General features: G+C 39.6%; 1 protein-coding gene across 9 annotated transcripts in view; it reads left to right on the top strand.

The window, feature by feature from the left end:
* LOC124553885 (zinc finger protein 708-like) overlaps positions 1-17,458 on the top strand; it is a 201,556-nt gene that overhangs the window by 49,474 nt on the left and 134,624 nt on the right. For all 9 annotated transcript variants that reach the window (XM_047127894.1, XM_047127893.1, XM_047127889.1 and 6 more), the window contains one exon: positions 6,473-6,514. Coding sequence is in view for 8 of the 9 variants with exons in the window: in XM_047127893.1 (XP_046983849.1) it covers positions 6,473-6,514 (42 nt within the window). In the remaining variant the exon portion in view is untranslated. The remainder of the gene's footprint in view (positions 1-6,472; positions 6,515-17,458) is intronic.

Raw genomic sequence — 17,458 nt, 5'->3', positions numbered from 1 at the left:
TCTTTCTGTGCTAACATTTGCAAGAAACCTCATTACGATATCTTGAACTTTTTATGAAATTTGATGACTGTTATGACAACATGACTCTCAATGCGCAGGGACGGGAATGGGTGCATCATCAGACCGTCTGTCTGATATAAAAATCAATAACTCTAGAACAAAATCAGATATTATTCTACTCTCAATTTTATTTAAATTGTGATATTTTAGCTACATTTCATAAGCTGTGACGCATGAGCCTAAAATCAACCATACACAAAGTTTGTGCAATTTGTTTTTTTCTCTCCAAACTTTTTAGAGTTCCGCACAATAATTTACTTAAATTGTTGTAGCACAGTAACTGTGATGTATAATGAAAACAAACTCTGCCAGTTATCGAATTAAGATATCAGATTGTTAGGTATGCACAGAACTGAATAACTGTACGAAACAGCATTATCACAACAAATGAGTGCAGGGAGCATGGATGCCAAAGAAGTGTTTATGGTGAAACATCTTCACACAGTGATATTTGCTGAAAGGAAATTATAAACAACATTGTGAGTGCAACACAGTTCAGATATGGAAGTATATAAAAATTTTCCCACAAATTTGTTGCCCATTGGATTATGTAAGGTAATTAGTTTGCCTGTATGTTGCTTAACTGGTTCAAATGGAAGTTTAGCCCAGTGATGATCTTCCAGCACTTTGTACAAGTGAAAATATAAATTACTTGAAATGTATGTAACCTGTATCAGTTCCAATGTACTGATAATCAATATCACAAAGAGAATTGCACTTTAGCTCTGGTTTTTGAATGTCACCTAGAAAGAAAAAAATAAAAGACATTTATTGCCCATGTATGTGTAACTGTTACGATGTATGACGGGAGAGAAATAAGATAATTGAAATATTACTGAACGCTGAGGTCATACTAGTTCAATATCTTGATTCAGTTAGTTTTGTAATTTGTCCTTACATTTTTTCTAAAGTTATTCTTACATAAATCCTGAACAATTTTGTAAAGAAAATATATTTTGAATGTAAGACCTGCAAGCACTTGAGGGAAAAGATTCAACGGTTGAGGGAATCAAAATCAAACAGGATATCCTTGTTGGCCTATGAATTTGATAGCTTTTCAGAACAAGCAGTTTGATGGAATGCACCATGGTGATGAGAAGGTTGTTCAGAAAGTTTCAAAATGTTCACTTCAATATCTTAACAACTGAGAGAATACAAAATTATAGACTAGAATTTTCCCCAGGATATTGCAGTCATGGAGAAAAGATATACTGGGAGGTGAGCTGTTACGTTGGCAGACTACTACATGACTGTAGACATGGATGCTCAAGAAGCAACTTATAAGCTGCAAGGCAAATGGAAATGCAAAGTCAATTTATAATTTGATTAAAAATCTTCAAAAGTCAGTTAAGAATTTTGACAATAACAAAAAAAGTATTTGTTGTACTGAATATGTATTCTAGCAGTACTTACCATTATTTTCTCATTCATAACAGGTTTATGGTTCTCTGATAATTACTATAAGAAATTTTAAAGAGCATGGGAAATTATTCTTTTCTTTTTGGTTTTATTTAGTAATTTTGTGAGTTGGTGTTTTTTGAATTTTATCACTGCAAATGTCTCATATTACTCAAATAGTTCATCATCTCAAGGATTCACAATTATGAAAAAAAATTCCTGTATTAAACTTTCAAAGCTACATTGTGATCTAAATAAGTATGTATATTAATGGTATAAAACTGGTTATGTATTTCTGAAGCTGGTGCTTAGTATTTATTTTAATGTCTGTTTTTCATCATATTATATCTAAATAAGTGTAGCAATCCTAAATATAAATATTTTCAAATATTTGATAACACTTCATTGCATAGTTTATCAGATGTGAATGTAGTTACTACATTTTTATTATTTTTTGTATGAAGTAGTGTTCATTTAATCTCAAACATCATAATAGTTGCTCAGGACCCACTGAGTTCTGCTAAATAGTGGACACATCTGAAAGCTCCATGAGTACTGGTCTTGCTTTCTGTAGCATGTGCTTACAATTACCTGAATCCCTCAAATTCTTTTATGCATGTTGCCAGTAGCATGCTTTGACCTTGGCGTAGTACTGACTACAAATAACAAAGTAGTTTTTAGTGTAGTCCCCCTGATGAGAAAATCATATTACTAGATAATACCAGAAACTGCTGCTGCACCTATAGTCAGACCAAAATAAATCATTTTTCACCAGTTGTACCATGTTGTCAACCAGTCTGGGCTGTGTGAAACAAAAAGAAAATTTCCTAAGTTAATGTATCCAGTGTTATCAGGTCATAGAACCCAGTTCTTTTCAGATAAGCCTGATTACTTTGTAGATTTTGTAGACAACGCAACAAACCTAAAACTATCATCCAGCTGCATTCCGAGATCACCTATGATTTGAAAAACTGGTGGAAGATGTAGGATGAAGGAAAAAAAAAAAAGCAATCAACAGTAATACTGTCCCATTAGTTATATGGAACACAAATTCACTCAGGATGCAAGTGTAGAAAGTGAGACATGATATCCGAAAGAGCTCCCTGTTTCTGTTTACATAAAGTATATTTCAAATTGTCAAATTCATCTGTGTTGTAAGTTCATATTGCCTTTGAAACAAGTGCCAATGTTAGAAGTTGTTGTTTTGGTAACTGATCCATGCCTCTCCTTACCTTTCTCCTCACTGCCATCTTTCAAGCAACTACTGCAACTGTGAATGTGGATAATATGATAACAGCCCTTTTTTCATAAGTGCACCTCTACAATGTCATACTCCAACTTCATCATGAAGCTCCCACTTCCAAGGTATCTGAATAAGCAAGTAGTGATAGAAAACTGGTAACAATATATAAGCTGGTTTAGCTGCAATCCATTTCTCACTGTTAGAGTTGAGATAAATATGACGAATGTCTGAGGTCAAACTGTATTGTGCCTGGAAAAGAGATTTATTTAATGCAGAGGATTAGCTTTAGAAAAAGACTTATTAAAAATACTTTGCCATGTCATGAAAAACATGAAATCTGTACACTATATACAAAAAATGAAAATTTCAAGAACAAACAAACGGAATTTTGGAATGAAATGAATAAACTCAATAAGACAAATAATGGTCAATGCCATAGTGACCATAGCAGTGAGACAAATGAAATTGAATTGAATTCATTGTCCATAAAGTTCAGTGCATTCTTCTTAACACTTGCTGATAACACAAGGATAGGAAACAGACCATCAGAAGTAGAAGCATTAGACTTACTTGACAGATATGGTATGCTCCTCTAGCTGACATGTTTTGCGTTACCACACATGAAAGATATAACAAAATCGGTATCTCACATAAAATAATAACTCTTCTGATTATGGCTGTATTACAACCAAAGTACTAAAATTTAAAAATGACTTTGTAGCACTCCCCTCACCCCCAGATCTTCTGCACACCATATTACTTACAAAACATTGGCATGTTACGAAGTAACAGTCATTGGCAGAAGTGCAGTAAAGCAAGTGACCTCTAGTTGCAAGCCCCTCTACCTGCATAAAAATTTGTCAGATTGTAGTAAAATATAGACCAATGTTTGTCATGATCTTCTAACAAGAGCTCTGTTTGGCTTCCATAGAGGCTTGTGTACAAAGAAAGTCATATATGAACTTACAACTCAGCACTGGAAGAATTAGACAAAAAATTACCCCACATGAATTTTTTTTTGATGTTGGCAAAGCCTTTGAATTTTGTTGTTGTTGATGTCGTCATTCTGAAGACTGATTTGGTGCTGGACTCGCATTCGGAAGGACGACGGTTCAATCCCGTCTCCAGCCATCCTGATTTAGGTTTTCCGTGATTTCCCTAAATCGTTTCAGGCAAATGCCGGGATGGTTCCTTTGAAAGGGCACGGCCGATTTCCTTCCCAATCCTTCCCTAGCCCGAGCTTGCACTCCGTCTCTAATGACCTCATTGTCGACGGGACGTTAAACACTAACCACCACCACCACTGATTTGGTGCAGCTCACCATGTCCTCAAGAAATTTAACAGCTGTAGTTTATCCTTGCTTTCATTCATTCAGTGTCGTGTTGATTAATTTTACAATGCCAAATAAATCAACCATGTGTATTGTAGCCCCTGCAACAACTGAAATAGATGCTGTCCCTTGTCACCAACCATATGTTACTCTTCCTCGCCTTTTCAAAAAAACATAATGTTCACATCTCGAACCTAGCAGTACTGCGCAGTGATATGTGTAACATATGTTAAGGAAATGACACCTAGGATGGAAACTTCAAAATTTTTAGATCTCTGTTTAGAGAAGAGTTCAAACTAAACAAAAAAAAAAAAAAAAAAAAAAAAAAAAAAAAACAGAAAAGAAAACATTTTGGAACTCATAGAATGACTTAGTTCATTCATATTTGCACTTCAAATCATTTCAGTTCTTGGGGAGAAACAAGTCAGTAAATTCACGTGTCTTGCATATCTTAATTCAATAATGTCTTGTGAAAAAATCTTCTGGGGTAACTCAGCTTTAAGAAAGAAGGTCTTCATTGCACAAGAATATTATGTGGTGCTAACCCATGTTGTTCACAGTATATCTACTCCTTTGTGAAATTTCTTGTGAATAATCCACTACAGTCCAAAAGGAACAATGATGTAAGTACCTACAGTTCCAGAAGAAAAAATGACATAATTTCACAATAAGGGTGAGGTTATCCTTAACACATAGAAGAGTGCACAATGCTGCCACCAGAATCTTTGATCATCTATCCAGTGACAAAAACTGTCAGTCAGACAGCTAATTTCAATAACAACTGAAAAATTTTCTTCTTGACAATTTCTTTAGTTTCATGGAAAAATTTATATTTATCTGTTGTGTAAAGAACGGTGGCTAGGACTTACTAATATGCATACACATACACATTTTTTTTTTTTTTTTTTTTTTTTAAAAAAAGACCATTGTAAATGATCAGTATGTATCCATATTCACATGTGAATGTGGAATAACTCATGGCACATTATTATTAATCTTAATGGTACAAAGGATCCATGGAACATTGAACAGACTGACTAGCCTCCACAGGTAACCTTCCCGTGTGGTTGCATGTATGGTGCTGCTACCTGTGTTGTTGAACCATGGAAGCCACCCCACTGCCTGTGGGGATATAAATGTGTGAGGATATAAATTATCTAGATCTTTACATTATACCAGGGAAACAAAAATGGAATGATGGTAAAGGCATTCCCTCTAGATTTATGAAGTGATGTTATCAACACAGGCAGCAGAGTTTCATATTAATAAATAATACTACATAAATAAGACATCATGTAGAATTTGATGCCCTAAGGTTCTACTGTTTGGTCCACTTCTGGTATGATAGCAGTAAACAGATGAAGGGCCCAAACATGTACCACGTTGCCAGGAGGATAATAGGATGCCCTGATGACTGGTTCCCAACAGACAGCTTAACCTAAAGTAAGACGACTCATATTGTGCAGTTGGAAAAAAGTGAGAATAACTTAAAAAGTTCCAGAAGTAAATATCAGTGGGCACTCATTACATGAAATCTTGGAAGAGCCTCTTCAAGGAGCAAGGGTATGAAGTACTTAGTTGCTAATAAATGAACTCCATAATGGAATATGTGGTTAACAATTAATTAGGGTGAATTATGGCATCACAACCACACTACTTGAAGAAAGAGCAATATCAATATAAAGTATTTATACCTGTGCACATTTCAGAATAAGAGTTCAATATATGGAGTCTGTAATAGGTTTCCAGTGGGCATTAGGCAGAACATTGAACATCTTCAGCTATTACAAAACCTTTTTAGGAAGTCCTTTAATCTATACAAATATTTGGACTGAGGGATGTAATTTCTACGTGGTTTTGTCTTTGGCGGTATGTAGGTACCAAACAATGTTACAGAAATATTTAGTTGGAGCAACAAATAAAAACACAGTTTAGTAGTGTAAGAGGAGAGCCAGTGGATTTTATTTCAAAGTAGTCACTGTCCCATTTTTAAAGTAATCCAAAGAAATGTTCATAATTGTTAGTGTGAAAGGATTGGCACTAGTCTCAATTATTTATCGTTAGTATACTTTAGAGAAGATGTCTGCAGTGGCTTCTTTGGGGCTATTAATCTATATTTTGAGGTGTTCTTCATCCCTGAAAGTTTTTATTTCTTTCAACTAATGTACAAATGAATGAATGCATGAATGACATTAATTAAAATGTGAAACTTCTACAATGAGGAAAGTATGTAATCTTGGAAGCCATGTTTTAACCTGACATGTGACATTACCTCATTCTTCTCTGCCTGTGATAGGACACATTCTGCTGATACTAAATGTAAGAATTTTCTCATGCACAGAATCAGTGCATGTAATGCCTTTACAGTGATAGTATTCAAGCTAATCAAATTCATGTCTTCAAAAGTGGTTTTATTTATCTCTGTTTCTTTTTGTTACAGTTATACATTCCTGAATTTGATCCTCAGGCAGTTAAAGAGGAGGTGAGTTACTATCATACATTAATGTCTAATACTTCTTTCTTTTCCTCATAACACTCTCTCTCTCTCTCTGGTTTAGTTTTTATCTATGTGCATGATTATTGCTTTGAATTTTGGAGGGCAAGGAGTAGTACTCTTAGACAGAATTACATTTAACTGCATGTGAAGTTTTTTTATGCAACATAGTGAAGACGGGATGGAATTCAAAATTGCTGCAGCATATTCATTGTAAGAAATGAGATATTGAATATCAAAAATATCACAGATAAATTTCTGTAGTCTGGTTTAAATAAACTGGTAGTTGATTTTGGTCACTTGCTACTACAGCTTTGGTACATTGCTTGCTAGCTAATGCTCGGTTATAGGTGACACACAAACTTGGCCAGTAAAGTGCTGTTACTTGCGTGTAACATGGGGCAATGTTGGAAGCAGCTTCTGTGAGGTATGACAGGAATGTGAGATGCTCTGTCAACAACTGATTTTACGTGATCCATGACTGAACTGGGGCAGACAATCTGTTTTATAGCACTGAATTTGCACTCTTGTCCTAACCTAACAACAATATTGGATGTGCAATATAACTGAGACAACAGCAGTCAACCTGTAGCAGAACTTTTCATCACACTTGCTTTGTTCACAGCAATTAAAGCTAACCTCTGTGAGCAAATTCACCACAGAAAAAATTGTTTCAGAACTAAAAGCAAACTACTTTCTCATTTTCACCTGAACCTATCCTCACACTGGTTACATGAGCTGACATGTTACCAACAAATGAACAGTACTGGTTAGTACTCAGTTGCAGGTAATAGGTATCACGGGAAGCTTCAAAATGAAAAAAGAATCATGGAAAGGAAAAAGTCAAGGCAAATAAAGAAGTCAGTACAATGATGAAAGTAACACAGCAAAGGATTATAAAGAAGAAATTAGATTTCAACCTGCTAATTGAATAAAAGTAAAAAAGTTGTTTTCATAAAGATTCAAATATAAACAGTTTTAAAGCACTTGGCAAGATTCACACCCATAATCATCTATTTATGAGGCATGAAACATGACAACTATACAACATCACTGCTTATCAGTACAATGTTATATTTATGACTCTGAAGACCAATAGCAGTGATTTGTTGCCTTCAAGTACTTTGGCTTAATGTAATGTTGTACAAGCCTTATCTAATTTGAGCCGACATCTGTGGTGGTGCTAACTGTATATGTGGTTCTGAATTGCATCTTGTGCAAAAGGATCCAGTAGTGCTTGGTTAGTATGAAATGTGCATATTTTGTTACTCTCCTTCCCTCCCTCCCTCCCTCCCTCCCTCCCTCCCTCCCTCCCTCCCTCCCTCCCTCCCTCCCTCCCATCCCCATCCCCATCCCCATCCCCATCCCCATCCCCTCCCCCTCCCTGTCCCCCCTCCCCCTCACTCCTCCCCCTCCCCCATCCCCATTCCCTCCCCCTCTCCGCTCCCCCCCTCCCTCCCCCTCCCGCTCTGCCCCTCCCCCCTCCCCCTGCCCTTCCCCTCCCCCTCCCCTCCCCCTGCCCTTCCCCTCCCCCTCCCCCTGCCCTTCCCCTCCCCCTCCCCCTGCCCTGCCCCTCTCCCCCTGCCCTGCCCCTCCCCCTGCCCTGCCCCTCCCCCTCCCCCTGCCCTGCCCCTCCCCCTCCCCCTGCCCTGCCCTCCCACTCCCCCTGCCCTGCCCCTCCCCCTCCACTTCCCCTCCCCCTCCCCTCCCCTCCCCCCCTCCGCCTCCCCTCCCCCCCTCCCCCTCCTCCTCCCCCCTCCCCCTCCCCACCCCTCCCCTCCCCTTCCCCTTCCGCCTCCCCCTCCCCCGCCCCTACCCCTCCCACTCCCCCTCCCCCTCCTCTTCCCCTTCCCCCTCCTCTTCCCCTTCCCCCTTTCCCCTTCCCCCCTCCCCCTTCCCCCCTTCCCCCTCCCCCCCCCCCCCCCCCCCCCTCTCTCCTCTCTCTCTCTCTCTCTCATCTCTCTCTCCTCTCTCATCTCTCTCTCTCTCTCTCTCTCTCTCTCTCTCTCTCTCTCTCTCTCTCTCTCTCTCTCTCTCTCTCTCTGTGTGTGTGTGTGTGTGTGTGTGTGTGTGTGTGTGTGTGTGTGTGTGAGAGAGATAACATGTAAAACAAAAGGGGCACACCCCAGATACAAGATTGAACCACATCAAGAAAGTAAGTTTCACAAGGAGTTGGAATTCAACTGGCTGTTTGTTGTGGCAATTTGGCAGTAATGAACAGTTGAGATGTGACACTGAACACTCTGGTAGGAGGCAACCAGCTCCAGAGTGTGAAGTATCAATCAACAAGTAATTTTAGTCATACAATAGTCTTATTGTTAGTATGGGAATGCTATTCTGCAAAGTGCAGTAACCATGAGTTTAGTGACAGCTTACACATCTATTTCTTCAGAATTATATTTGAGATCCATTAATCCTTAGGTTTAGAACAATTGAATCCTTATTCAGCACACATGTTTAAGGAAGGAAGATTAGGATTTGACATCCCATCGACAAAAAGGCCATTAGAGGCAGATCACAAGCTTAGATTGTTTAAGGAATGGTAAGGAAATCATCTGTGTCCTTTCAAATGAACCATCCCAACATTAGCCCGGATCAATTCAGGAAAATCGCGAAAGATCTTGTCCAGGATGATCAGATGCATATTTGAACCATAGTCTTCATGAAAGTGAATTCAGTGTTCTCATCACTGCACTGCCTTGCTCAGTACTACACATTTTCTCCCCTGACAGTAGCCTTCTACTGTCAATCTGATAACGCCTGAAGGACTTCGAGAAGGAAGAATATCTGAATTGCTGTACTCAACTAAGTATACTGGTGTGTGGTGAAGATGATAAATATTGGACCATAAATCCAAAGGTTTAAGGTAGTAGCATCAGTGCCTCTGGCAAAGTGTGAGGAATGACGAGTTCCAGCTTTGTTTTGAATCCTCACTAAACACCGATTCCCAGATAACTGGTTGGGTAAGATAGTTAAAATGTCAAAAGATGGCAAGGGCCACTTCCAGTAGGACTTGTAAAGGACTGGTGTTCAAAGTAACTTTGTGGTTAAGTTTAACATCGGGCTGCAAATAATAGTATGACCTTAGATGTTTCACATCTGCTGGGGAACTACCAGATGTGAGTTAGTTACACGTTCCATTGATTGTTCACATGATTTCCATAAAAATAATACACAATATATGCCTGTTGTTGACATTAAAACAGTGTTAAAAACTGTAGGGCTCACTTAATACACAGTACTGAGAGTGAGAGTATGCAGTACTGAGAGTGGGTGGAAGTAAAATATTGATAGTAGCAAGATGTTTGGAACAGGTTCTATTGTTTACTTAAATGACAGGGTAAATGTGGTGAAATATATTTGTAGCAGTAGGTAACAATCTTAAATCAATGGTATGCAAACAGGTAAGGAACTGTTAATTGTCCCTCAGAGATTCTTGGTATATGGACATTGGGAAGATACTCAACAAACTGTGCGGTAGATACAAAACATAAGATAATTGTTGTTAATCTTGAAAGTCAATGGTTTAGTGAATTGTGGTTGATGAAATCTCAAGCTTTTTGCAGATAATGAAGCTTTCTATAAAAGGGTCTATCTGGTAAAAATTCACTAATAACTGGTCAAATCTTTCCAAAGTATAAACCAGATGCAAAGGCTGACAACTAGCTCTTCTTAACATAAATTACGCGAAGTTGTGCAATTTATGAAAAGTAAAACTGTGGTATGCTTTGACTACAGGCTCAGTCATACCACACAAATATCTAGGGAATAGGAAATGGAGCAACTACGTAGGCTTAATTGTAGGTAAAGCAATTTTTGTTTTACGATACATGATAAGCTAGTGACAAACTGCAGTTTGTAGAAAAAAATATGCATGCAAATCACTTGGAAAAACCTCTACTTCTTGATATCAAGTGAGGTGATGCATTGGTTAATGCACTGGATGTAGGTTGTTAGTGATTTTCCTAAATTGCTTAAGTCAAATGTTGATATTATGAGAAGGAAAGTTGCTACTCACCATATAGCGGAGATGGTGAGTCACAGATAGGGACAACAAAGACTCTCACACTTAAAGCTTTCAGCAAATGGCCTTCGTCACACACACACACACACACACACACACACACACACACACACACACACACACACACACACACACACGAATGAAGTTTCATGCAGCTGGTGTGTGTGGTAGGGTGTGTGTGTGTGTGTGTGTGTGTGTGTGTGTGTGTGTGTGTGTGTGTGTGTGTGTGTGTGCACGGGTGCGCCCACATAATTGGGTCTATTGTTGACCGAAAGCTGTTGGTGTGGAAGTCTTCTTGTCATGCCCATCTGTGACGCTGCACCTCCGCTGTATGGTGAGTAGCATCTTTCCTTCTCATAATATTGTTACATTCCATCCTGGATATTCCTAAGTCAAATGTCAGCATGATTGCTTTGAAACAGAATGGCCAATTTCCGTCCTTGTTCATAATTAATTTGAGATGGTACACCATCTCTAATAACATTGTTATCCAAAGGAAATCAAGCTCCGATCTGCCTTCCTGAATTGCTTCCTTCCTTCATACTTGAGTGTGTTGGACCCACATCTGATCAGACTACATAGAGACACTGGTCATGTACAGAGAAGGTTGGTGACAATTGTCAAAGGCTTGTACAACTGACAAAAAGTGTAATATAAATTTTGGTAGATCTTAACTGGTGGACACACAAAGAAAAAATGCCATACAACTTGTGACCATCTAGAAAGAAAAGTTTCACCCATTAATTGAAAAGCTGGAGATTACTTGGGATGGCTGGCTGCTGTGGCCAAGCTGTTCTAAGCATTTGAGTCTGGAACCGCGCTGCTACTGCGGTCGAAGCTTCGAATGCTGCCTCGGGCATGACTGTGTGTGATGACCTTAGGTTGGTTAGGCTTAAGACAGGCTGTTCCAACCAAGCTCCAGGGAGCCGGAGCGCTGTGGAGCACTCACTGCGGCAGCTTGGAGCCTGCGTGGAGGGGGAAAGTGAACTCACTGCCCCCAGGCCGCATGCAGCTGCAACAGAGGCAATTATCTGTGTTCAATGACAGCTATGACTAGCTGCGGGAGCCCTGTACCCCTATTGGAGGATACCTTTCTATTTGTAGAGAGGGATGGTCGTCCACAGTGTCTTGTATGTCATAAAGTATTTTATTCTGCGAAGAGGTACAATATACGACGACATCATACATGTCTTCATGCAGCGCACTACAATCAGGTAGAAGGTGTTGCATGCAGAGAACTGGTAGCCAGTCTTAAGAACGACATACCAGGAGACGTAACTTTAAAAACGGTTTCGTAAATCGGATGGTATCAAAACATGCAACATAGTTCATGTTCTGTAATGCGTTTATAATTTTCAGGTGAATGAGAGCGGAGACAACATGAGAGCTGAGAAAACACTACTGAATTTGCAATTCGAGCAAGCTACAGGGTTTCTCACATCATTGTGACGAGTGGCAAGCCGTTTTCACTGAGACCACTCATAAAATTGTGCATGGTAGCAGTTGCAGGATGTTTGTTTCCAAGGGAGGTGCAGGCAATTGAAGGGGTTTGCCTGTTGAAGCAAACAATGTCTCATTGAATCTTGGACATGGAAGCAGATTTAGAGACACAGCTCAGGTAAAAGGCGGAAAGCTTTGTTGCATTTTCGCTAGCGCTTGACAAAAGCACCAACATATCGGGCTGTGCTCAGCTTGCAGTCTTTGTGCATGGCGTCGACATGGAGCTGCAAGTAACTGAATAACACTTGGATGTGGTACCACTTGATTACACCGCAACAGGATGTGACATTTTTGAAGCTGTTTGTGAATCAGTGGACAATATGAATTTGCCATAGGATAAGATCCATTCTGTAGCGACAGACGGTGCACCGCAAATGATTGGGCGTCACCAAGGTTTTGCTTCTCGTTTGAAAAATAAACTCAGGGACGACTTCAGGAAAGACATTTTGACTCTTCATTATTTTATTCACCAAGAGGCACTGTGTGTTGGAACAGTAGAGCTAGGTGGTGTAATGAAAGATGTCGTGAAGTGTTTGAATTTTGTGCGGCGTCACAGTATGAATCATCGCCAATTCAAAGGATTCCTGAAAGGTATGGAACGGAGTATGGGGATATACCTTACCACAATACAGTTTGTTGGCTGAATTGGGGAAAAGTTCTTGATGTTTTCCTTGCCATTCACAAGGAAATATCCCTTTTTCTCGAAATGAAAGGGGAAGAAATGCGTTGCCTGAAAGATTTAAAATGGATATCAGACCCGGCATTCCTAGCTGACATAACTATGCATCTGAATAATTTAAATCTGTCATTGCAAGGCAAAGGGCACCTAATCGTTGACATGCACAACCAGATCGAAGCATTCATGGAAAAGTTATGTTTATTTGAGAGGCAGATGAGTAATGGACATTTAATGTTCTTCAGTCATCTTGCTTCTTTAAAACTACCTGAAGGTACTACTTTCGGCAATTACCAAGCAAAGTTAAAGCAGCTCATCACGTCGTTTGAAACACAATTCTGAGACCTCACTAGTTTGGAAATGGAACTTAAGGTGTTCAGCACTCCTTTTTCAGTTTTCCCTGATGACTTGTCATCGTCACTTCAATTGAAGATTATCGATTTGCAAAATTCAACTTTGTTGAAAGAGAGGTACTACAACACGTTGGATTTGTCGCGATGGTGTTGTTCATTATAGCAAAAAACATTTCCCGAGCTTCACAACAATGCCGCTCAGATCATGTGCCTGTTTGGGTCTATGTATTGTTGTTGGCAGCTTTTCTCAGCAATGTAAAGTGTGAAAAGTAAGGAACGATGGTTTCTTCAGGATGCAACAATGAAGGCCATCCTCCGCATTAATACTGCGAACTCTTTGATACCTGATATTTCCGATCTTTTAATAAAAAGAAAATGTCGAGCTACAGAGGCCCAATAAATTTACTATGCAATTTCTTGTAAAATAGTTGTTTCTTATTTATTTCCTGTACATCGTATTTCCTTGTGTAGCATGTCACCATGTCTTAGCAGCTAAGAGTATGAGGTTGTTGATCTTGTAAGACGCAGCTGGCACATCAAAATGCTTGATTTGCCACCTGCCTCAGTCAGCCGTGCCACGTGCCGGCGTGGTGGCCCACTTGAATGGTCACAGCGAGCGACACGGCTCCCTGGAGCAGGGAGTGCTCCACGGCTCACAATGGAGCCAACAAGGTGGAACAGCCTGGTTTAAGTAGTTTTAAGCCTAGGAGACTGATGACCTCAGATGTGAAGTCCCATAGTGCTCAGAGCCATTTTTTAAATACTCGGGATGTTAATATTTACAACAACTTAAAAACCTGAGAATACTCGTCTGTCGTTACATTGAGTCATTTACAGATGTGGTCGCAACAGAGCACAAGAATGCTACTTTGATAATATTACAGCATCTTCAAACCCCCCGTTGGCTAGCTGCAGTGAAAGTTAGAGGAGGAGAGATTCTAGTTGCCATTTCCTTTTGCTGTGTAGAGATGTTGTTATGTGTTTGGTTTTTCCCTTTGTTTTTTCCCCCTATTATGGAGAGAGATGAAAAATTTGATATAGAATTTATTGGGTCAGAAAGTGACTCTTCAGACACTGACAGTGTTAGTGAAGTGATGACAGATCAAGAAAGTGACTCAAGTGATGTTAGTTTTTCCAGCATCAGAAAAAATATGAAATAGAAACGGGTGCAGAATTGCCTCTTGCTCATCCAAGATTTTTGTTTACTGGAACATCTTCAGAATTTGCACAGAATGACTCCAGATAAGGTGCAATATGTAAGTAAAATAATGGGCAATGAGTTGGTGAATATAGTAGTTACTGAGAGTAGTAGATATACTCGAGATAAGAACATTACTGGCTGGAAGGACACAAACAGTGATGCAATAAGGATCTTCATTAGTATACTACTGTTACAAAGTATTATGATCAAACCAAACTACCAGATGTATTGATCTAAACCTCCGCTATCTGCAGCTCCAATACGAGGTGCATTCAAGTTCTAAGGCCTCCGATTTATTTTCTAATTAACTACTCACCTGAAATCGTTGAAACTGGCGTTACATCTCGACGTAATCGCCCTGCAGACGTACACATTTTTCACAACGCTGGCGCCATGATTCCAAGGCAGCGACGAAGGCTTCTTTAGGAGTCTGTTTTGACCACTGGAAAATCGCTGAGGCAATAGCAGCATGGCTGGTGAATGTGCGGCCACAGAGAGTGTCTTTCATTGTTGGAAAAAGCCAAAAGTCACTAGGAGGCAGGTCAGGTGAGTAGGGAGCATGAGAAATCACTTCAAAGTTGTTATCACGAAGAAACTGTTGCGTAACGTTAGCTCGATGTGCGGGTGCGTTCTCTTGGTGAAACAGCACACGCGCAGCCCTTCCCGGACGTTTTTGTTGCAGTGGAGGAAGGAATTTGTTCTTCAAAACATTTTCGTAGGATGCACCTGTTACCGTAGTGCCCTTTGGAATGCAATGGGTAAGGATTACGCCCTCGCTGTCCTAGAACATGGACACCATCATTTTTTCAGTACTGGCGGTTACCCAAAACTTTTTTGGTGGCGGTGAATCTGTGCGCTTCCATTGAGCTGACTGGCGCTTTGTTTCTGGATTGAAAAATGGCATCCACGTCTCATCGATTGTCACAACCGATGAAAAGAGAGCCCCATTCATGCTGTTGTTGCGCGTCAACATTGCTTGGCAACATGCCACACGGGCAGCCATGTGGTCGTCCGTCGGCATTCGTGGCACCCACCTGGATGACACTTTTTGCATTTTCAGGTCGTCATGCAGGATTGTGTGCACATAACCCACAGAAATGCCAACTCTGGAGGCGATCTGTTCAACAGTCATTCGGCGATCCCCCAAAACAATTCTCTCCACTTTCTTGATCATGTCGTCAGACCGGCCTGAGCGAGCCCGAGGTTGTTTCGGTTTGTTGTCACACGATGTTCTGCCTTCATTAAACTGTCGCACCCACGAACGCACTTTAGACACATCCATAACTCCATCACCACATGTCTCCTTCAACTGTCGATGAATGTCAATTGGTTTCACACCACGCAAATTCAGAAAACGAATGATTGCATGCTGTTCAAGTAAGGAAAACATCACCATTTTAAGTATTTAAAACAGTTCCCATTCTCACGGCTGGCAGTAAAATTACATCTGCCATACGGTGCTGCCATCTCTGGGATGTATTGACAATGAACGCGGCCTCATATTAAAACAATGCGCATGTTTCTATCTCTTTCCAGCCCGGAGAAAAAAAATCAAAGGGCTTAGAACTTGAATGCACCTTGTATTTCTCTGGTTACTTAGCTGCAATTTTTGACACTAAAGAAATGCCTTCACTTTTCATAAAACTCAAGTTATTACCCTGCTAGCTGTACAAACCTAAATCTAAACAAAATCTTGCCTCTTTTTAGAACATATCAATAAGAAATTCAAAATTATTTGTACTCTTGAGAGGGATGCCACCATATATGAGTCTTATGTTACATAAAGGGAGATTAGGTAGGTTTCAGTATCCAGCTACCACTAATGAGCGCAAGATATGGAATAGACCTACATGTTGTGTGATTTGAAGTATGACAATGAGTAGTCTGTAATTATATATACAGATAAGAGCACAATATTTGATGGTGAATAGAAGGATGTGCCCAATCATGTCATAAAGTATTGACCCTAATGAAACCACTTCTCAACAAGAGCTACTGCCTTACAGTTAATAATTTCTGCACCTCTCTGCGACTATAAGATCTCCTTATTGCTAAGAAAACTGACATATGACCCTGTGCAACCTTCTATAAAACATATGCCACTGAACTTTTGTATTAATAAATGGAACAAGGGAGATATTGTTGCATTTCAGAGGGATAAATTTACAGCAATGAGATGGAAAGACAAGCATGATGTGCATCTTTTGAGCACTATCTGCAATACAGAAATTCAAAATGCAAATATAAGGTGCAAACAATTAATAAAACCAGCAGCAGTCATATCATATAACAACCTAGTGGGAGGATTGGGTAAAGTTGCCCAGCATATATTAGACAATCCAGTAACACAAAAAGAGGGAAAAATACCGCAAAAATATTTTTCCATCTACTTAAACTTGCTCTTTGGAATTCAATCAGATTGTGCAACAAATGTGGAGGAACAAGGAGTGTTCTTGGCAGTGACTGAGAAGATGACAGTTGAACAGGAAGAAATTATCTTCAAAATAGCTGGTTGTTCATCCATGAGCAGCAGTCCTTTTTGTCCAGCTGACCATCATTTACCATTGTTCATTCTACGAATGGCAAGGAAGCAGAATCCTACCAGATGATGTGGGATTTACAGCCGAGATCATGATGCAAATGGGAAGAAAAATGAGAAGGACTCGTGATATATGTGTGAAGGTAGTGATGTACCTCTATGTATTGTACGATGCTTCAGAGCTTTTCACACAGCCACAGACATATGAAGATGATTGTTGTGCAAAAGTGTATTATTGTAATTTTTGTTGTTTAGCAAAAACACTACAGAAAGTTTCGAAAGAGATTTGGCCAAAATACTCTGTCCTAAGACAGAGTTAATTTTTAAAGTTGCAAGTATAGTGGGGGTTTTAATATAGCGACTTTTTAACAGTTTCCAATTACCCATTAAGTCAATAATTTGCCAAACTACTGTTTGAAATAATCTATAATCATAATAGGGTTGAACATAAGCAGTTAAAAAAAACTGCAAATTTTTGTGTTCACTTCTACAGAAAAATTGTTTAGTTACAGTGTTAAGAAGTCTTTCTGTATAGAAACTATGAATATTCCTCAGCACTATAAACAACTGTCATGCAGAGATTGTACAGACAAAATTAATCAAATACCAGCTTGCACAGAGGTGTGTAAGCAGACATTC

This window comes from Schistocerca americana, chromosome 11 (genome assembly GCF_021461395.2).
Source record: "Schistocerca americana isolate TAMUIC-IGC-003095 chromosome 11, iqSchAmer2.1, whole genome shotgun sequence".
Classification (NCBI taxonomy): Eukaryota; Metazoa; Arthropoda; class Insecta; order Orthoptera; family Acrididae; genus Schistocerca; species Schistocerca americana.
Note: the sequence above shows the minus strand (reverse complement) of the source record. Positions and strands in the feature narration are given on the sequence as shown.